We start from the raw sequence: 21,501 nt of genomic DNA on the forward strand, positions 1-21,501 counted from the left end.
CCTCTGGACCCACCATGACAACTTCCCTTGGGAACAGCTCCAGCTCCTCCACCACATGGCTCCCAACTCCACACACACCTGTCAACTCCACAACCAGCCCTTCTTCCCCGACACCCTCCGACACACCAACCTCAACCCGCAACAAGCCACCGCCGCCGCCCTCCGCATCCTCCAACACCTCTTCCACACCCTCAGCACCAACAGCACCTCCCAGCACTGGCACACCCAGTCACGCCACCGCCTCCTCAACCAGCTCCAGCACTACATCCACCGCCTCGAGCACTGCCGTCCCGACAGCGCACGCCTCTTCAAAGGACCCCGCAACCCCCTCACCACCATCAACAAGTACTTCAGCGACATCCACCTCTTCCTCCGTGCCCACAACCACAGCGCCTGTGCCTGGGAACACGTCCGCCTCGAAGCTCAACCCTCTTTCCACCACCTCCACAACCTCACCCGCGCCATGCGCCGACAGCCCAAACACACACACACAGCTCCACCCACCCCCACAACACCCCTCTGACACCCACCACCCGCACCCACCTCTGCCCTCCCGCCTCCCCTCACCCGACGAAACACACACCGCTCACACAACGCACTCGTGCCCTACAACCCCTCTCCCCTATTTATTTGCACAAACACACGGATTTACCTATTTATTTATTTATTTGCCTATTGATTTATTTCTCTATTTATCCACTTATTTATGACACACCAAATGAAGACCTCTTACAAAACAAGTCCCACTGCCTCTTGTCTCACCAGCACAGCAACCCCCCTCTGGGACACAGGGAAGTCACCTCCAATCAACACCTCCACCGAGCCCTGACCCTAACACGGCTCTCAGCACATCCCCTGACCCCTCTTCTCCCTGCTGCCTCCACAGGGATGATCTTGCAGCAACCTCTTTTGAAAAGCAATGCCTGGTGTAAGCATCCCTATTACAATTATCTCCTGAGTCCTCATGTCCTCTATGCTTTCCATCTCCATCAACTGATGATTTGAGCTTGGGTCCTCAGGCTAATGGTACCTGTTGGAGCAGATCCAAAGGATGGCCACAAGCAGAACTGAGTAACACAGCACTGCTCCTACATAGAAAGGCTGAGACAGTTGTGGTTTTTCAGCTTGGGTAAGTAAAGTCTCCAGGCAGACCTTACTGCAGCCTTTTAACACTTCAAGGGAGCTTAAAAGAAAGACAAGAACAGATTTTGAAACAGGGGCTGGAGCGACTTTGGAAGGAATCTTGGAATGGACTTGAGAGCATGTAGTGACAGGACAAGGGGAAATGTCTTGAAAGTGAAAGAGAGTAGGTTTAGATGAGGTATTAGGAAGAAATTATCTACTGTGAGGGTGGTGAGACACTGGCACAGGTTATCCAGAGAAATTATGGATGTCCCATCCCTGGACAGTTTCAAGGTTAAATCAGATGAGGCTTTGAGCAATCTGTTGTAGTAGCTGGTGTCCCTTCCCATGGCCAGGGGCTTGGAGCTAGATTACCTCTGTGGTCCCTTCCAACACAAGTCATTTTACAACTCACGTCAGGGAAGCTTTGCAGGAGTGTCTCCTGTGGTAGGGGCAGGGTTTCTTTTTTTAAGGTCTGCAGCTGGACAGGGCTTTGTCTGGGTCACCGCTGTACTCACCTTAAACTATCTGACTCTGGTTGCCCCTAACTCTACATGGAAGACCTGGTATACTGATTTGGATTTTAAATTATGGCACTTATCCAGTGATACCTCTTTTTTAGATCACCGCCTGTGGCTCCACTTGTGCCTCTACAGATACACTGCATCACTTAATCACGTAACTGTTCTCAGTTACATAGTATCAAACTTTCTCTACAAGACCCTTATCTTAGCTTTATAAAAAGAAAATTCTTCACCATTTTGCAATGTAGGCTGAGGTTCTTTTTGAACCTATCTTCAAGCTCAGCCTGTCTCACATGCCATTTACATTCTGCATCCAGATAAGGAAGAAAAATCAGCACACACTCCTTTGTGCAGCTCACCTGCACTTGTTGCCATGCAAATATCTGCACTCATGAGGGCCTTGAAAAACTGTCAGATACACTTATTGTCTGCCAGTTTCTTTACTTGCTGCACAACCCTACCTCTTGGTAAAAGAAAACACTCGTCCTCACACTTCATCTAGATTTGACAAAATGTTCTAATGTTGCTACAACAATTGGAAAATTCTCCACTCAGAAGCACAGAGCACATTCACTTCTATCTAAAGATTTTGCAGATGAGACAAATGCATGATACGACAGTTGCTCCATATCAATTTACATTACCTTGCTGTAAAAATTTAGAAAACAAAATATTTTTAAAAACCTAGAACATAGAACATAACAAAGAGCTCCTAAACACCATTAAATGAACCAATTTACATGGCACAAATGATCAACACTGAAGACAACTTGTTAAAAATGAAATAAACCAAGTCATTTACTTACCATTGGTAGCCTGGATTGAAGCATCTGGAGATCATCATAACCATAAATCTGCTTAAAGACAGACAAAAATACAAGATCATTATAACACTTTTCTCTGATGCTGCTCAATTTGGGGCCTTGAACAGAGTTTTACTTAGGCCCACTCTATATTAAAGGTGTACAGTTCCACATTGTATTGTGTTAACAGGGACTGTAGCATTTTAAGGCTAGTAGAAAACTAAGGTTAAAATTGGCTTGTCACTGATGTTGTTTCCTGATGACAGCAGTCCTCTGAGGGGAGTTTGACTGTCCCATTTTCAATACGGTTTTCACAGATACATCATTCCTTAACTTTTGAAAAAATCTGCAGAGCATTCAGGTTTGGGAGTAAGAACAACAGCCCTCTTTGCTGTAACCATTACTTTAGAGAGCAGCAACATTTAAGATCTGATGACTAGACCACAAAGCAACCTATGGTATCCCCTCACATTTAGTCTGATATAGAAAAACTACTGGAATAAAGTTTTAGATTCAAAAACCAGATAACCAAAAATACCTTGATCCTGGTCAAACACCAACAACTTACGTGTCATTTTTCAACTCGGCAGATAGGACACATGGAACATTTCAACCATTACCGCGGTAAATCTATTCCAGTAACACAAACCTAAATGAGCCTAATTCTATTCAAAGGGTCTAAAACCTGGTAACACTGAAAACCATAGAAATACATGTTTAGCTACAAGAGCAGCCAGATCAAGTCTGCACCAACAGCTCTGCAGTTTACTACCAATAGTAAGCCCCTACTGAAAGTATTTAATACATTCTTTAGCACTTAGAACAAGAATTCCAGGTGACGTGTGCCACCAAAAATGCCTTGGCATAGACAGTAGCAGGTCTGGAGGGCCCACTTGGGCCAAGGGTTAAGCAATCAAGGACAAAAACAATGAAACTGCTTACTGGGTAGGCAGGCAGAAGTCCTCCAGGTCCCACAATATACTGGTTATGCAACAAGGGTGGTACACCTTGAGGCAGGTTTGGGGGTGCTTTGCCTGTAGAATCAAAATGCAGACATTTTAACAAGCCTTTAGAAAAGGAAAGGCTTTAGCATTGAGACAAGATAGCTGCACAAGTTCTGGTGGCTGCACTGCCTTAGCTAGTAAAGAGCAAAACTACGCAGAAGTTTTGTGCTCTTTGATGAAAATGCTCAAAATAGCCTGAAGAGTTTAACTATGCGTTAAGGAAGGGAAAGCACAGGCTACTTAAGACTGAAAACAGTCCTAAAGAACAGGCCTGATTTTGTAATTTACTTTGTCCAAGGCAAATTTTAGACATCATTGCAATCTGAGAGAGCAAATTCTCTCATTTTCTGCTCTGTCAACACATTCCCCCTTATCACCAGCAATAGACTGGAAAGCACCAAATGCTGCCAGCATACTTTCTGTGGGTGACTTACTGCAGCTGGGAATAGCAAAGAGAAGATGACTGAAATGGTTTCAGCTGCCTCCATGTCGCAGTGCGAGGAAGCAGAACAGTAAAAGAACAAAGCACTTCAGCCAGTCATCAGACACTTCCTTTACAAACTATGGAAATGAGAAATCCTTCTGCAAGTAAGCTTGATCTTAGTATAAGATCACTCACTTCCCTCCATAGGATTTCCTTTTAGTAGTTCAGGTTTATTAGGTAAGAAAAAATTAAGCATTGCTTCCACATCAGTGCAAGAAGCCTCCCAGCCTTCTCTCTCCAAGGACCCCCTTTCTGAAGTGCTGTTTGCTGTGAAATACCCAGACACTTTCTTCCTTTCTATAGAAGTGGCAGTAGGGATGTGACATATGATAATGAGGACACTGCAGTATATTCTGATACTGCCAAATGAATTCAAGTCACAGAGAAGACTGAAATTAAAGCTAACATGAACTCACAGCCAAGAGCTGCTCACAACTTGGAATACAAAACTGAGTGAATTTTCTAGCCCAAAACTTCTCAAGCCAGAACTGCCCTGGTGCCTATTTATAAAGCTCTTTGGGGACGGAACGTGCTATATAAATGCCACATAATACCCTAACAAATACTTCAAATAGACAAAACCAGGCAATTTTATTTCACAAGCCAGCAAATACAGCACGCTGGAAACGTTAGTCATGAGTGTGGACTTCTTAGCGCAGTTATGGCTGGTGAGATGCTCAACTGACAGCCCTGCTGACTGAAATCCTCTGTCTATCCACGTGATCTGTCAATATTGCCAACCTGAAGACACTAAGGGAGCTGCCCGTGTGGTGGCAGCTGGTATAGACACACTGGTAACGCTCAGGCCAAGGCTGTTTGTAGTGTTCATACTGCTTGCCATGCTGACAACCGAGGAGGTGGTGCTAGTGGCTGAGGTTGAAGCAGTTGAAAAAGTTGTTGAGGGCTGCAGCGAAGTTGTGTTCTCAATACTAGTGTGCTAGAAAGGAGACAAAAAGAATGAGGATCACGGAGCAAATAAACCACAGTGGAAGAGGCTGGGGAAAAAAAATCAAAATAAAAAAAACAACAAACTTTTAAGTAACAGCAGCACATGCAAAAGATAGGCTTTATCTACATTCCAAGCAAGCAACTAAGTTGCATGCTTGTGATTCTTTTTTGTGATTCAGAGAAAACTATTACATGATAGCCAAATTCAAACTGCTATATCATCACAAAATTATACCACAGTAACTCAAACGTAACATATATCATTCCATCACCCCGCATTTTGCCAGCTAACCTCTCCTTTTTGGAGACGTTTCAGCTCACCACTTCTATGTTTGTTTTTTCTTTCTTCTTTTAATAAATTTGTTACAAGACATCCTTTTTTCTTTTATTTCATCCCCCCTTGCTGGCATGACAATTTCCTCTGCAGCTGTGTGACTGGTAAATCTCAGTGATTCCTAATCTGATACAAATCACGAGTGGTAAAGACTTTTTTTGCCACTAGAGGGCTGGCAGTCTTTCTTCTCTGAGATAGGGCTCTTGTTTCAGTTCTCAAGGTACTGGGACACACTGAACTTGAAGAGAAGGTCTCCGTTATCAGATAAACTGACTATATGCCAAAGAGCTGTTGAACTGCAAACAGGACTTACCACATGTGATGTGCTTGAAGACAACACTGAGGCAGGGGACAGGCTGCTCTGATGATTGGAAAGGGAGCTAGAAAGAAATTGCAAAGAATTAACAAAATTAGTTTTCCTTAGAACTATTTTATATATATATATGCATATATATGCACGTGTACATACACACATATACATACAAACACAGATTCGCAGCAGGACATTAGTTAAAGACCAAAAATTCTAGGGGATTATGTGTATACACATGTAGTTGAACAAAAAAATTCTCTGTAAGGGTGCGTATGTACATACACACAGAGGAATGCATATGTGTATATATATATATATATACCCCCTTACAGGTATTTTTTCCTTTAATTATTATCCTATTACCTTTTAATGAAAAAATTCAAGTACAGAGTCACTATTACTAACAAGAAACACCTAAACCACCATTCATTTGTATTTTTCAATCTACTGTATCTTTAGAAAAACAATAGTTGCTTCAGGAATTATGTAGCAGTGACTCCAGGACACCAACTCCAAAATCAAAAGGTTCATGCAAACACAAGTCCTGTTTCTCATTCTTTCAACATGGGGGACAAGTTTTAAGTGAGGCAGTGCTTTGGTTTGACTCACTACAGCATTTCTCACATTTTAAGCTACATAATATTAACTCAACCAATTGGAACTGAAGGGTATTTGTCCCATAACTCATCCAGAGGTCTTTAAATGTGTCCCTGAATGGTGATTGAAACTGGTTCTTAAACATTTACACTGACAAAAGTTATACCTTACATTCCACGTCAACAATGTAACTTACTCTATGCTAATCCATGCAGTATGCAATAAACTGAATGAACATTGAACAAAGGTAAACAAAATAAAGACATAAACCACATGTACGGCTAGATGCTTAAAAAAGGGGAATCAATTTAACTGGCATGATTGAAGCAAACCCTTTGAAACACAAAACTGTGTTTATACCACAGAAACTTGGGACAGCAGCTGCTCTGCCATTAGGAGGCAGCCCAGAGCTCATACTTTGCAACACGAACAATCTTCTTCTCTGAAACTCTCTCCTAATTCTAGTGCTCATCAGAGAAGGAGACCCTGGTGTCTGACAGTCCCATACAGAATCACCCTTACATCTGTCCTTTCCCCAAAAGTAAACCCTGTGTTTATCAGAACTCCTACTGTACCTGCTTAACTGGGAGAGTGAGCTGCTGGCCAGATCACTGGACTGAGGCAAGCTGGGCAACGCTGCCACGTGCTGCGATGCTGAAGGCAGGAGCGAGGCTGTGGTGGACACCACGCTGGGCAGAGAACCAGCTGAGGGTAGTGAGGGAGAAGGCTCTGTCTTAGGTGCTGGAATTGATGAATTAGCTGCAACAAGTTAAAAAGAAGCATTCAGAGAGAAATTCCAGCATGTCTGATGTCCCAGACTGGGCTCAGGACTACAATAGTATTTTCCCTTGGTTTACAAAAAACAAACTGTTAAGAACTGGTAACCATAACAAGCAATTTGGCTTTTAAGAGAATTTAAACAGCAATTGAACTACCTTTTTAAACTTTTAAGCTCTTTACTTATAATAGATTTATAATTTTCACTGCTGCCTATATAGTAACTACAGACTTCTGCAACTCACCTGTCACTATCTGGATTATTAGCTTTTGCTCACAAATAATTTCAGAATTCCTTGATTTTGGTCTTGCAAACACAAGTCGTTTGTGCCTTTTCAGACACTGTACAAATCTAGTTTTAGCTACAGCTCTGTTTCTTTATTCCAACCAACACAGCACCCTTGGTGATTGCAGCACTCAGTCACAAATAAAACTCAGAAAGGAGCTGAGCCCTGCCTTCTGCTGGGCCATACTTCCATACCAAACCAGAGACCACTCCTCAGTGGATCATCACAACCTTGCAAGGCATGTGAAGACATTTTTAGACTGGTCAGCAAAAAAAAGTCAAATACACACTTGAAAGTTACACATCAGTTTGTTCAGTTTATTGGTTTGACTTCCTAGCTAAATGACCCAAGTCAGGTTGCTGGGTTGCAATGCAAACAGAAATCAACAGGTCTTTGGCAAGAAGTATGACAGAAAATGGAGTTCCAAGAGGCAAAAATAGTTATGAAGGCAGCAACTATCATAGAATAGAATCATAGAATAGATTGGGTTGGAAAAGACCTCCAAGATCATCGAGTCCAACCCCTGATCCAACTCCAATTACAAGATCATGGCACTGAGAGCCACATCCAATCTCTGCTTAAAAACCTCCAGGGACACTGAATCCACCACCTCTCTGGCCAGGCCATTCCAATGCCTGATCACCCTCTCTGTAAAGAATTTCCTCCTAACATCTAACCTAAACCTCCCCTGGCAGAGCTTGAGCCCAAGTCCCCTTGTCCTATTGTTGGTTACCTGGGAGAAGAGACCGACCCCCACCTGGCTATAACCTCCCTTCAGGGAGTTGAAGAATGAGGTCACCTCTAAGCCTTCTCTTCTCCAGACTAAACAACCCCAGCTCCCTCAGCCTCTCCTCACAGGACTTGTGCTCAAGTCCCTTCACCAGCCTGGTTGCTCTTCTCTGGACCTGCTCCAGCACCTCAATGTCTTTCCTGAACTGAGGGACCCAGAGCTGAACACAATACTCAAGGTGTGGCCTCACCAACGCAGAGTACAGGGGAAGGATCACTTCCCTGCTCCTGCTGGCCACACTGTTCCTGATGCAGGCCAGGATGCCATTGGCCTTCTTGGCCACCTGGGCACACTGATACCTCCTGGCAGTATTTTCATTTAAAAAGAAGTAAATAACATTTGAAGCTCTCAATACATTTAAAGTAGAGTTCCCTTTTTGAAGTAAAAGTGGATGCCCTCAATTCAAGGGGTGGAATCACCATCTTAAGACCCCTTACAAGACACCTGAACACAATGTGCAAGACAAAGAAAACCAGGAGACAAGTAAGATGCCAGAATTATAATACACAGAGCTATAATCACTCAGGCTCTGAACTAAGGGTTTAGGAAGCAGGACATCTGGATATTTAGGGAGAACAACAGTAAAGATAACACATGAACAACTAAGAACATTATAGCACATACAGAAGGGAAAAGTTCAGTACTTTCAATAGTTAAGAGAGAAATTCAGAATCATTTGAAGGCATGAAACAGATTCAATGGAAGAAGACTGATTCCAATTAATGTCCTTGAAATACAGAAAAAACACAGAAATGAACTCAAAAGAGAACTAGCACAGTAAAAGAGACTAATAAAGCCATTACAGAACAATTTCAAAAATATTAAGAATTCTCAGATCTTTCTTTTCTATAGCAAAAAGACAAGTCCTGTAGTGAATTTCATAAATTTTTTATTAATTCTGTACATGAAAGAAAGAAAGTTTTCCACTTGAAAAGTTGTCTTTATCTATGTCACTGTTTTCCATGGTAACTCTCTGAGCATACTCTCCTCCTGCTCACTTAAATCGAACTTGCAACTAACAAAACACCATCCAACTAACGACCCACCTGAAGAGGTGTTTAAGAGGAGGTTGGACCTAAAATTGAGATGTTGGAATTCCAAAAGATGCTCATTCACACTGCTGCCCCTGAAAACCCCCGCAGAACAGCACATAAAGGTCAGAAGAGTGAACACTATACCTAAATTATTTTAACTCCAGCAAGAGTGTTGTAACAGTGTCACAGGTCACTACTACATTAGAAACAGGCCAAGATGGAGAAACAGTAACACCTGTACAGAGTCAGTACTGAGGTATTGTTTCAAGGCATCCAGGTACCAACACAGGGAATGTGTCCGTCACCCTTATCTCCCACGGGCCTTTAACAGGGCATGGGTGACACTATACCCAGTGAGAGGTGCACTCAGAGGATGTGACTTTGTTTCATTACAGCTAAATACTAGTCACAGCTTACCAACTGAGAACTGGGAGAACTGCTAAGAAATTTTATAATAATGTTTAATTTCGAATTTTAATTTTACATTAAATAATTTCTGGCAGGCAAATTCAAAAGAAAAAGCAGCTGCAAAGCAGCTTCTCTAATTCTGAGGCTGTTTAGGTTTGTAGATTTAATAAAGCTGCTTTCATACTTCAATTTTCGTCAAGAAGCAAGCAGTATATCCTATGCAAGCACAGAATAAACTCAAATAGGTCAGTCATAAATTAGTCATAGAGAACAATACAAAACCTTAAGCCTGATGTCACTGCTATGCTTGTGTACCCAGCAAGTAGTAATGAAAGATCAGAAAGTTCTGTGCACAACCAAGCTTTGTAAACTTACTGTCAAGAGTTGCCTGTGTTCTAACACCGCTGTGCCCGTTCTGTAAGCAAAGGAAAAATGAATGAATAAATCATCTTAGAGGTACATTAAACTTTCAGACTGAATCACACATCCAACATGCTTCATGCAAAATTCTATACTCATTCTAAATTGAACGACAAGGCAGAAAATTAAATTTTTATTGCCTTTAACAAAACCACATAATAAAGTTGTCTCAAGTGCAAGGTGTCCTGAACACACAGAATCCCATCCACTGCCCATTATACACCCATCAGCAGCAGACCTTCCCATGTACTGTATATGACATAAACTTCAGGTTCACACCGATATGAAAGAAAGAATTGCATTAACATATAGGAAATGGTTGTGCTTTTGATCTAATGCAACTCACAATTTTAACTATCCAAGTTACACAGAGACGCCAATTTTTTTCCATTGAAAGATAAGACTTGAGAAGCACCAGTTGTTTTTTGGGTAACGCTGGAGAACAGAAGTGGATAGTCTATGCTTGATCCTCACCAGTACATACGAGCTAGTGCAGAAGACAAGTGTGACTGAGCCAACACATAACAAAGGCCAGAAGTAAATAAACTTACAAACTCTCACAAGTTGCTTAAACATTTAATAAATTAAGTTCTTTTAAAACAAACCTACATTCCATATACAAAGAGAGTAGATGTTTTTGAATCTCCCAAAAGAGATTCTCTCTGTCCTGTATTAGACCTCTCCTTATGCTTATTAAAAAAACACACGTAATTAAATCCCAATGGTGTTTAAATCCAACAGAAAAGTAATGCTGGAGGGGCCAAAAAACTTTGGGATCTGTTTGTTAGGTGCCATATAAAGTTAATAAATAATGTACCTTTGGATAGAAATGGTCAAGTTATGGCAAAATACCATGACTAATATTTACATAGAAATAGTTCCACTTTTAAAAGCTAAGCTTTAGAGAAAGAAACTCAAATAGAATCTTACGTGTTAAAAAAAAAAAACAGTTCAAAAGAAAATTTAAGATGCCAAAAGCCATAAAATCTGAGGCTCTTGTATCCCAAACACAGTATTGCCAAAACCAACTACACACTAGGAGAAGCAAAAACAAGTAAGTGGTTGGGCTTGGGAACCAAAAATACCACTTGGCTTGGTTAAAACATTAACACAGCAGGGTAACGCAAGCCTAACACGGGTAAGAACATTTCCCCTTTTCCAAGATGTTATTTCTGAACTGGACTCACCGTAACTACCACAGGGGTTGGTTCAGACGGAGCCATGGAGCTTTGGTACGCTATCCTACTATGCACAGAAGTCTGGTCATAGGAGGAAGCTGTTACTGGGCTAGTGCTCTGGGATGAGCAGGTCAGACTGGAAGAGCTGATGGCAGAGGTTGTGTAGGTGGACTCCTGTACTGTATTGGATATTGGCAAAGAGGTATTCAAAGGATCACTGGAAAAAGTAAAAATTATTTATCATCTTGGTAAGTATCTCAAATACCCTCATGAAAATATCAGCTCCTTACACAGTTATCCAGACCTACCTTAGACATGCAGACAAATCTAAATTATTTATACTATAAAATATAATAATTTTTAAAAAATTGTGTAATATTGCTTTGGTCCCCTGTTTCAAAACATCAGCTACACTGATGTTTTTTCCACTTTCTCAAAGGATGAATTAACATCCATAATCTCTCTTTTTTAAAAAGGCAGATCGATGAAGTCTGGTATATAATGAGAAACAGAATCTCTTCACATTAGAATTCTAATGTTGCCAATAGAACTATGTAAAGAGAAAAAAATACTTTAAAACATGCAGGAATGTTTTACTTTCCAAATACTTTAAATCATGTATAAAACTAGAAATTAACATAAAAGTTTATTTTTATTAATATTTCTGAATTAACTTCAGGAAGCTTTTAACTGATGCCAACTTTTGAATAAGGATGAAAAAACTGGGTTACTGGCACGTTGGCACTCATCACTGGCTATTTCAGCATTTCAGTAAGAGCTCTGGCATACTGACAGACTGGCTTCTTTTCTCATCCCATAGGAGCATCAGATCTGTAATCTGGTGCCAATCTACTAACACACCTATATGGTACAAAGGTCAACTCTCCTGGATTAAACAGAGAAAAATGTGGGTTGTGATGAACAAACCCTCAAACAAATCTGAAAATCAGAGCCATTAAACATATAAGGTTATTTATACTCATGTCATCTCCAGCTTCACTTTGACCCAATCCAGGGAGATTTTGATTATCACCAGAGGAGAAATTTCTCATTTTTAGATGCAATCCACAGAAAACACTTAGCCTTATAATTCACCATATTTTCCCCTCCCATTACATTGTAACCATGCCTTGATGTTTTTGGCACAAACTTGACCCCCTCAAGAAGGCAAATGCAGGAGGGGAACTCACACATACTTCACAGATTTTGAGTATAAGCTATTGTTGGTCGCCTGGCTGGTATTCTCACTGCTTGAAGTTGATCCAAACTCCGGGAGTGTAGGTTCTGATCCAAACTCAAGAGCTCCAAACTGAACATTTAACCCTGTCACATCTGCTGATCCAGGCATCTCCACTGCAGAGGCAGGAATCTTAAATGAAGATAAAAAGCCATGACACCTTTGTATGCACTATCTCTATTAAACATACCAGTAACTGACAATCTCACCTCTCTTTAGCTACAGTCTTCTTCAGTTACTGCCTCAGCCTGTGCTTCTAACTAAAACTGTGACAACAGTTTATACTACATAAATTAACTACGTCCCTGCAGCCTGGAATTAATTCATTGATTCTGCCCTCAACTGGAGCTGAAAGAGTAAACCATACTGTTCTACAACATGTAAGTGTCATCTGTGTACATCCCTCCCCCTCAGCCAATATTCATATTGTGGCTATTAAGTCAATCTAAAAATCATTCAGCCAACAGTCATTTTCCACAGAGAGCAAACTTGCTTGGAAAAGTCATCACCACTCTATTTTGGACATAATGACTTAGGATTTCCTGCTTTATAAAAACGAAATATACCAAGGTCTTTACTCTCCTTTTCTCTATCAATTTATACACAATATATACAGCACTGCCAAATCCTAAACCACGTCCCTAAGCAGGACACCTTCACACCTTTTAAACACTTCCAGGGATGGTGACTCCACCATTTCCCTGTAGAGTCTGTGCCAGTGCTTGACAATCCTCTCAGTGATGATATTTTTCCTAATATCCAATATAAACCTCCCCTGGGGCAACTTGAGAACATTTCTTCTTGTGCTATCACTTCTTACTTGGGAGAGGAGACCAACCCCCGTCTGGCTACAACCACCTTTCAGGTAATTGTAGAGAGCTATAAGGTCCCCCCTGAGCCTCCTTTTCTCCAGGATAAACACACCCAGCTTCATCAGCTGCTCCTTGCAGGACTTGTGCTCCAGACATTACTCCAGCTGCAATGCCCTCCTCTGGACTCACTGCAGCACCTCAATGTCTTTCTTGTCATGGGGGCCCAGAACTGAACACAGCACTCAAGGTGTGGCCTCACCAGTGCTCAGTACAGGTGAGAGACACTGCTGATACAAGTTTTCCTATGTTTTACATTGACTAAGCACAATTACCCACCTTGGACGCTGGAGTTATCCTCCGTTTTGGTGGTTTTATCTGTTTCTGCTGGGTTTGATGGAGAGTCACTGCCTGGTTATCCATAGATATAGTGGGAAGCTGCAATATTTTGCTAACAGCTGTAGAGGTGTCTACCGGTGATGGCTCTCGGAGTTTTACCTGGGAGGAGGACGACTCCAGCCCAGGAGGAGGAACAGGAACCACCTGTATTTGTTGTTGCTGTCGCTGGGTCAGCTGGCTCAGAACTGGGGATGGTTCAGGCTGGGATTTAAAGTCTGGTCAGTGTTGGGGAAAAAGAAATATCAAAATTAAAGCACTGAACTCTGCTCTTCACCGTTCTACTCTTTATGGAAGAATCTGGATGACCTGACATACTCAACAGTTACGGTTTTAGAGCATGTGCAAGTCTCTTTCAGAGATCATGCAAGTTTCATATTGAACATTACCACTGTAACAACAAGGACAACACTTGGTATCCTCTACTCTAAATAAACTGCTGTGGACAAGTATTATTTAGCTTTCCCCAAAAAATATGAAAACAAACCTATCTACATAGTCCCAAAAAAATGGTGCGGATTACTTTAATCAAACACTGCAAGTTTCTCTGCAGTTAACTGGGATGATAAAATTGATTACTTCCAAAGGGTAAAGAGTTGCAATTTAAAGATACTGCGAGTTAGGATTCCCTGCCCTTACAAAGGAAGAGATTTGCAAAACAAATAGAAAGTCATCTACAACCTCAAAAAGGTTGAGAGTCAAAGAGATGCTGGACATTGATAGGTTTTTCCCAAGTCTTCCCATCCCATATTTTTCAGATGCTGAAAGCCAAGAAATGGCTCAGAGCACTGGACAACAACTGTAATAGATCTACAGCATTTGCAATATGCAGGTTTTTTTATCTGGTTGGCAAAGTAATTTAGAAAGCAACTTAAAATGCACATAACCTTTTTTTTTTTTTTCCAGAATTTCTGCCCGTCAAAGATAGCAATTGCTACAAAATTGGCTGGTTATCTATACATAAACATGTACACATATATATGAGAGATAGAAGAGCTACCCTCTCACAGTGAGAATACTGCTAGGAACAGCACTGCAGAAACCAAGATTCCATCGTTTTCACTGTTTGTACAATTTTACTAAATTACATGAAAAATTCATATAATTATGAATAGGCAAAACAAGTAACCTGAATCATTCTCAGCATGCTGGGGAAAAAAATACTGAGACGTGCATTATGAAGAAATTATATAGTACTCATTCAAAATTCATGTAACAGAGGAGAAAATTGGGGGGGGGGGAAGGCAAAACACAATACAACTTTACACTCAGCTACAAGCAGCATAGGTACAATGAAAATAAGTCTTCTCCAGCGTTTGTTGAAAACCAGTCACAACAAAGTTCCACGTAAATATTCTAACACATTAAATCAAAGATGTCATTACATGGAAGGCTCAATAGCTTCAACGATGTAATGACATTTATGGACAGGTTTAAGGCTATCAAAACATAGTTTGTGATTTACTGGTGATGTCCATGACCAGCAAGTAAGTGTAACTCTTACAACGTTGTAAGTAATTGCATTACTATGACTACATTTTTCAGAAAAAGTCTTTTTTTAAAGCCATTTTACACAGCCATTGTCATGAAAATATCTTTATGGGCTAATAGAGAAAGAGAAAAAAGCTATGCCAAAGCACTTACCAAACTGACTGAGGACTGAGGACTGAGTAATAGGTGGTTTTAGATCCCAGGATGATGCTGCAGCTGTGCTAGTGGTGGCAGAATTACTACTGTTTTGTTGAGAGGTAAATTGACCCAATCCTGGAGATTTCAACTGGTCCAAGATTTGGGAACCAGTAGAGTTTGCCAGTTTAGAGGATCTGAGTTCTCCAAAGCCAGAACAAAGAACTGCAGACTACCAGAAGACAAAAAAGAAGGAGAGAATTTTTTAATTACTAATTGGAACATGATCACAGGGTCAATTGCTGCTATTTGGCAGCAACTAAAAATCTCTTTAGACCTAGATTACTAACAAATGACCAGTAAGAACTTCTATCACTGTAACTGCAATAATACTAATTTACTTGAACCCACGCATCTTAAAAATAGCATACACTTACTAATAGTTGAATCGATTTTCAGAGAATAAATGTACAATTTCACACCTCACAACTGACTCAGAAATAGGCATGCTTCCATAAAAAGCAGTCAAATATGTGCTTGGAAACAACCCACCAGTTTTCTGGCCTTCAGCTCTTCACAGTAAACAAATTATTTTATCCTACCTCAGCAAGCAACAAACACATCTGCTCTCTAATCAAAAATTAATACAATTACTTCATGTAAACACAGAAACAACTACTTAGCAAAATGAAAAAGTAATATTGGGGAGGGGGGTGTGAATGGAAGGAATGGAATTCCTCATTTGCAACCTGAACTTTACAAATACTTGAACATCTCATGAAATGGCAAGCACTAGAAAAGTTGTTTAACCTGAAATATTTATTTACGAACAATACTTAGAAAGTATAAGATCATTTTACCAGACTTTGAGGAGAATAAGAGTTTACAGCACTGGAGCTGCCAGTTCCTGATGCCATCTGTGTGCTGTGCTGAGAATTTGTGAATACTAAGGCTTGGCCAAAGGTCTGGGGCTGAGGAGCTTCAAATGAGTTGCTTTCTGCCTCTTGGGTAGATGTCACTGGCTTTTGAAGCAGTGTCACCAAATCAATGCTGTAAAACAAAGCAAAATTTGGCCATAATGAACATGACCATTAAACTGCACTGACACTGAAGAAAGCACGAACAATAGTAAAGCTGCTATCCCAGCAACAGAATTATTAATAACAGTCTTTTCCAATGTTGTTTGTCTGCCATATAAAAGAGATAGAAGAGAGTTTCTTAACAGCAAGAAACAAACACAAAAAACCCACCCCTATATGAGTGGACGAACTAAAATATTTTCCAACATTATCTGAGGGACATCCACTGGAAGAAAGGAGTAAAGACATATGAGCATATTACCTTAAAGAAAAACAGGAATATAAACTGTAGTCCACCTGATATCATGCACCATGCAAATCACATCCCTATTATATGGGAAATTCTGCTGCAGTACTGCAGTACCAGGATCTTAGGGACCATCACTCTACTTAGTTTTCAGATCACATGTTATCCCACTGCCAAAGTCTTCATCACACAACATTAACATGCTCTCCAGGAACCAGAGGCCAATGTAGGCAACTGATTCCACATCACGACTACACAGGCATTTGAAGACAAATGCAAGGAAAGGAAGGTAGCAATTGATATATTTTTGGCTCTTGATCTTAACTCTCTATCATCAGTAAAGGCCTATAACTGTGATGTTTACATGGAAATTCACCTTCTTGCCAATGCAAGCTTTCAAGTTAATACATTTTTTTCACCACTATATTCTGAACACTTTCTGTATCTACAGGGGCAGGTGTTTTGTTTTCCGGACACCAAAGCCAGAGCATACTTTTCAACAGCAGAAAACTTTTCTTCCCAGCTACATTTGTTCCTGTCTGTAAGCAGTTCTCAAGCAGAAGACATATTATGCTCATAGATTTGGTAAGTTTGTCTCCACTTCCATAGTAAAAAATAGTTAAACTCAGGAACCCATAAACCCAACAATTTGCAAGCAAGGCTTTTGCAGTTTTGAGATGAGTTTGACCAATCTCTGACCAAGGTTTAATTCAGTGTTTTATGTGTGCATGCTAACATTAATCAAGCAGAAGGTTTTTAAAGTATAGGGAAAACATGGAATAAGAGCTTACCTTTGCCCAGGAGTCACGTGGTTCTCAGCTGGGACAGAAGAAGCAGTGAAGACTTTTGTTTCAGAAAGCTGAAAAAGAGAGAGGGGCAGAGAACGAGGGGAGGTGTTTTAATCATACACATGCTCACACTTCCCAGCTGCATGCAGCATCTGCAGAAATTCCATCTTAGTCATGCACTTTCAAGATAAAAATAAAGTCAAACTACCATTACAAACAGCTATGCTTCAGCTCTGCTTAAAAAGACAAATAGGCGTAGTCAAACTTCAGCAGAGTCTTCTCCACAGAATCAAGTACCAACTTAATTAAAGTTGATCTACTGAAAACACACAACAGTATACCAATGTAACTACAGCAGCTTGAGAAACAGTTTAACCGAAAAACACACTGATACAAAGTAATTAACATGACAGATGGCCTATCATCAGGGCTCAGGCACAACCTGGGACTCAATAGAGCAGCTCCGACAGATCTTGTTGCAGAAGGATAAGGCACTGCACTGCTCCCACTCATGTCATGTATCCTTGTGTCTTACATTTCAGCTCCCAGCACCAGCAGAGGCAGGTGTGCACTCAGGTAAGTACAGGGAACCAGCATTCGTGGTTCCTTCTTGGCAGCTCTGCTTGGGGTGGCAATAACACCTCTAACTGATTGCCCTGAGAGTGCAAATTTGAAAACAGTTATAAAACGAGAACAGTGTAATTGCTAACACTAGTGCAACAAGTCAGACCACCCACTGAAGAAAACCACACTGTTCTCACCAGGCTGTTACAGTAAAGACAGGTATTTGCACAAGTACCTGGGGAAGTGAAGTTGGCTTGTTAGAGTTTCGGGGGAAAGGGGATGGGCTTGGTTTGTAGGGGCGTTGTGTTTTTTTGCTGTGTGGTTGTGCTTTTTAATAGCTTTTCTTGTTTAAAAAGTGGGTACAACTTCCTAGGGCTAATCTGTTTCCGTTGACAGGAGTACTTGGGAACCAGGTTAGGCTGAGCAAGACAAAGGTACCCAGGTACAACGTTTATACTTTCAATTTCATTTGCACAAAATCACCCTTAATTCCTTTAGTGTGCCCTTATCTTTAGATTGAAGAATACCTGACCTACTCCAACACCCACAAAGAACACCTCTAGAATGTGCCCTTTGACTACAACTGTTGCAGGAAAGGATGCATTTTAACTGCATACACTGCTAGCAGCCCAGTTAAAGGGCATCACACACATAAGACAATTTCACCTGCAATTCTACAGGCAGCTCTACTGAAAGCACGTGTATCACTGAATATGGACATTTGATAGGGATTCTCCTATGAAACATTGCTGATTTAAGAAGGACATGGAAGGGCTGCCTGGGAGCAATCACCACTCAGAGGCCAAGCACAAATTTTTTAATTTTTTGTTTAAAGTCTTCCTGTTGTTTCAAATAAAAACTACAACAACAAATGTTGTACAGCAAATGTTTGCCTTCACCCACTTTCCAGCAATTTCCAGCACTTACTCTCCCAGCACCCATTTACATCCCACACATGAGGCCATGAAAAAATTAGTACCACCACAGTTCCACCCTATGTTTTTTTCCCTTCCCTTACTGCCAATACAACACACTTCAATCTCTCATTTCTGGAACACAACTGTATCCTGAGCATAATGCTGCCAGCCCACAACTCTATGTACTGACCAAAACCAACAAAGCACAATCAGCTTAAGCATATTTGCCATTAAAAAGGCTGTTCCTCTATTGTTCAGCCCTTTCCCCATTGTATGTGTTGTTCCAGAACGACGTGTACTGTACTTTCTGTGGTGTTATGGACTTCTGCATTATATGGCAAAAGGTGGTCAGCCAATGGCAGCAGCCTATGGTCTGCAATCCCTTGGTTAAATATTAAATTCTTTGTAATGTCAGCTGTTTCTTACATTCACGTAAGAATGCAGTATAAGACTAGCCATGGATAAAACACTGAATAATCCAAAAGCTAAGCAAATTAAGGAGCCTGAAGATGTTTGTGACAAGGCAAAAGCATGCTTGATGTGTGAGAGAGGAAATGCTCCCTACAAGTGAACCAGCATGCAAACAGAAGTGTCCAGCCACCAGTTCAGCTACACTGAGATTTATACTACACTCTGCAGCAAACTCACTGCCACAAGCTCCAATCAAGCACTCAGTTCAGAACTTTGTTGGGATTACAGCATTTGCCAAAAAAAATATTTTGTGCTGCAATTTTATTACACAGATGTATTAAGTGTTTCTTAGAAGTAGCATTTTCAGCTCCCAAGTCATGACGCTGACTGCACACTACACTCACACATCTTTCACTGAGGTTCTGGCACGTTCCCAGAACTGAGCCAACAGTCGTGAACCATTTGCAGTGCTGGCCTCACAAGGATATCTCCTCCATCTGCAGTGAAATGTCCATGCTTTCCAGCTCCTGTTCCTGTGATAAAATCTTTCTCCAGTCACCAGACAACACATTTAACAGTTAGCTACCATCTCCTATAGTAGGAGAACAGGAATGGTGAGGAGAATAGGTAAATATACTCCAACAACCTCACAGAAACTCAACATAAGCAAATTAGAAACAAATCTTATTACTGTTTTGATATGATGAACCGAAGCTTAAAGATACTAAAACAAGCTCTCATGCTGCCTCCTGGTAAAGGAAACACTCCCACCAAATTACGCTCTTCCTCTTTCTTTTTTTAATTTTTTGTTTAAAGTGTTGCTGTTGTTTCAAATAAAAACTACAACTACCAATATTGTACGGGAAATGTTTGCCTTCACCCACTTTCCAGCAATTTGTACGTATTCTATTTCTCTCCTTTGGATAGTTTCTGTAGTTTAACTTGACTTTCTTTAGCCAGGAGAATATGATCACAATTTTAAGAGGAAAACCCAGAGCCACTTACAGTATATAATTTGTCTGGTCCTTCACTGTCTATGTGCTGAATATCCCATTAACAAAATACAACCTCCTGTTTTAACTACAAGCAGTTTCCACTCTATTTAATACCTATTATATTTGTCCAATACTCACTACTATAGATAATTACAAGGCAGGATTATTTGATCACAAAGATCTAATTCTTCTCAAGTCAAATGACTTCAAACTTCACTTACCTGCTCACAACTGATATCTGACTAGAGAACACCATATTTAAACAGACATATTCTTTAGAAAAACTCCTATTCTTTTCTTTCAGATGGCAAATACATCAGCTTCCGGGTTCTTTTAATCATTAGCCATGTTGCTGAATTACTTGTTATACACTTCAATGTGTAGGTCCATTTTCCAGCCACGTGTTCATATTATGCTTTTGCTAGATTAAAGACAGAGCCTATGATATACGCCTAAAGTAATCTTTTCAGATCCAGTAAACTAAAAATCTCCCTCTCAAGGACCTCTTCTATCAGTAAGTTATTTTCAGCTATTATACACCATTTTTTTTCTGTAAAAGCAGTGAGAAATTGGATGTAGTACTTAAGAATCAAGTTCAGGAAAGCCCGCAATATAAATCACAAATGATTAAGAGACAGGGAAGAGAGACTACAATATGGGCTTTTTGATACAGCATCAGCCCCTGAAGAAATCATGCTGAGCTGTTCTTTCTTCATCATCCAGTACAATCCTGAAAACTTTTCAGTTGTTCCTTTCCAGACACCAGCCTCTTGTTCTGGAGGTGTCTCTTCATTCTTATAAAACAAACGAGCACTTGGTTACATTAAAGCATTTTTCATTTAAACACGTCAAGTTTTGCAGAGGTTCAAATTCTCTGCTTGACTAGCTTACTTTTAAATGCTATTCCAATTCATTGTGGATTTCCCACACATTTCAGTCAGCGACGATTTTATTTTTACTTCCAAATCATTGATAGTGGCACTCGATGGCACCTGGCCCAGGACTAGATTTTTTCAATAGCCCTCCTAGAAAAGCCCACATTCAATAAGGGTCTTCCTGAAAAAGATATTTTGTCAAAATTTGCAAGGAAGATTTTAATCTGCCTCGTGTTTTGTGAGAGAATGCAATTATTTTTAGAACACGAGATTTAGATCAAATCTCTTACATGGACATATTCTACCTTTACAGTTAACTCTTAATTTACTTAAAGACCAAGATCAGGTTGATTTGAAGGGGAACCATTTTCCATAAAATGGTATTTTTAAGGGCACAAGCTGTATTCTTATACTTTCCTTTTTTTTTTTTTTTTTAATTTTTTTTAAATTTTTTTTTTTTTTTTTTTTTTTTTTTTTTTTTTTTTTTTTTTTTTTTTTTTTTTTTTTTTTTTTTTTTTTTTTTTTTTTTTTTTT

At 40.3% G+C, this 21,501-nt stretch overlaps 2 protein-coding genes across 7 annotated transcripts in view; one reads left to right on the plus strand and one right to left on the minus strand.

The window, feature by feature from the left end:
- Window positions 1–4: 4 nt before the first annotated feature.
- Window positions 5–528, plus strand: LOC114060161 (interferon-like; the record flags this gene model as incomplete). Its single annotated transcript, XM_027889428.1, has 1 exon — window positions 5–528. A coding segment is annotated over one exon (519 nt), but the record flags the coding sequence as incomplete, so codon positions are not given.
- A 1,676-nt stretch (window positions 529–2,204) lies between these two features.
- Window positions 2,205–21,501, minus strand: part of LOC114060158 (ubiquitin-associated protein 2-like) — a 74,973-nt gene continuing 55,676 nt past the window's right edge. For 3 of the 6 annotated variants that reach the window (XM_027889424.1, XM_027889418.1, XM_027889419.1), the window contains 12 exons: window positions 17,209–17,276; window positions 15,952–16,141; window positions 15,110–15,323; window positions 13,409–13,683; window positions 12,214–12,392; window positions 11,033–11,240; window positions 9,801–9,840; window positions 6,705–6,888; window positions 5,533–5,599; window positions 4,679–4,874; window positions 3,392–3,483; window positions 2,205–2,503 (listed from right to left, as the gene is read on the minus strand). In XM_027889424.1, the coding sequence (XP_027745225.1) occupies window positions 2,441–2,503; window positions 3,392–3,483; window positions 4,679–4,874; window positions 5,533–5,599; window positions 6,705–6,888; window positions 9,801–9,840; window positions 11,033–11,240; window positions 12,214–12,392; window positions 13,409–13,683; window positions 15,110–15,323; window positions 15,952–16,141; window positions 17,209–17,276 (1,776 nt within the window). In that variant the 3' untranslated portion in view covers window positions 2,205–2,440. The remainder of the gene's footprint in view (window positions 2,504–3,391; window positions 3,484–4,678; window positions 4,875–5,532; window positions 5,600–6,704; window positions 6,889–9,800; window positions 9,841–11,032; window positions 11,241–12,213; window positions 12,393–13,408; window positions 13,684–15,109; window positions 15,324–15,951; window positions 16,142–17,208; window positions 17,277–21,501) is intronic. The other 3 variants (XM_027889423.1, XM_027889422.1, XM_027889420.1) reach the window with 3 other exon arrangements.

The sequence above is a fragment of the Empidonax traillii genome, unplaced genomic scaffold (assembly GCF_003031625.1).
Source record: "Empidonax traillii isolate 1590-97213 ecotype Southwest subspecies unplaced genomic scaffold, ASM303162v1 scaffold262:size680716, whole genome shotgun sequence".
Lineage (NCBI taxonomy): Eukaryota > Metazoa > Chordata > Aves > Passeriformes > Tyrannidae > Empidonax > Empidonax traillii.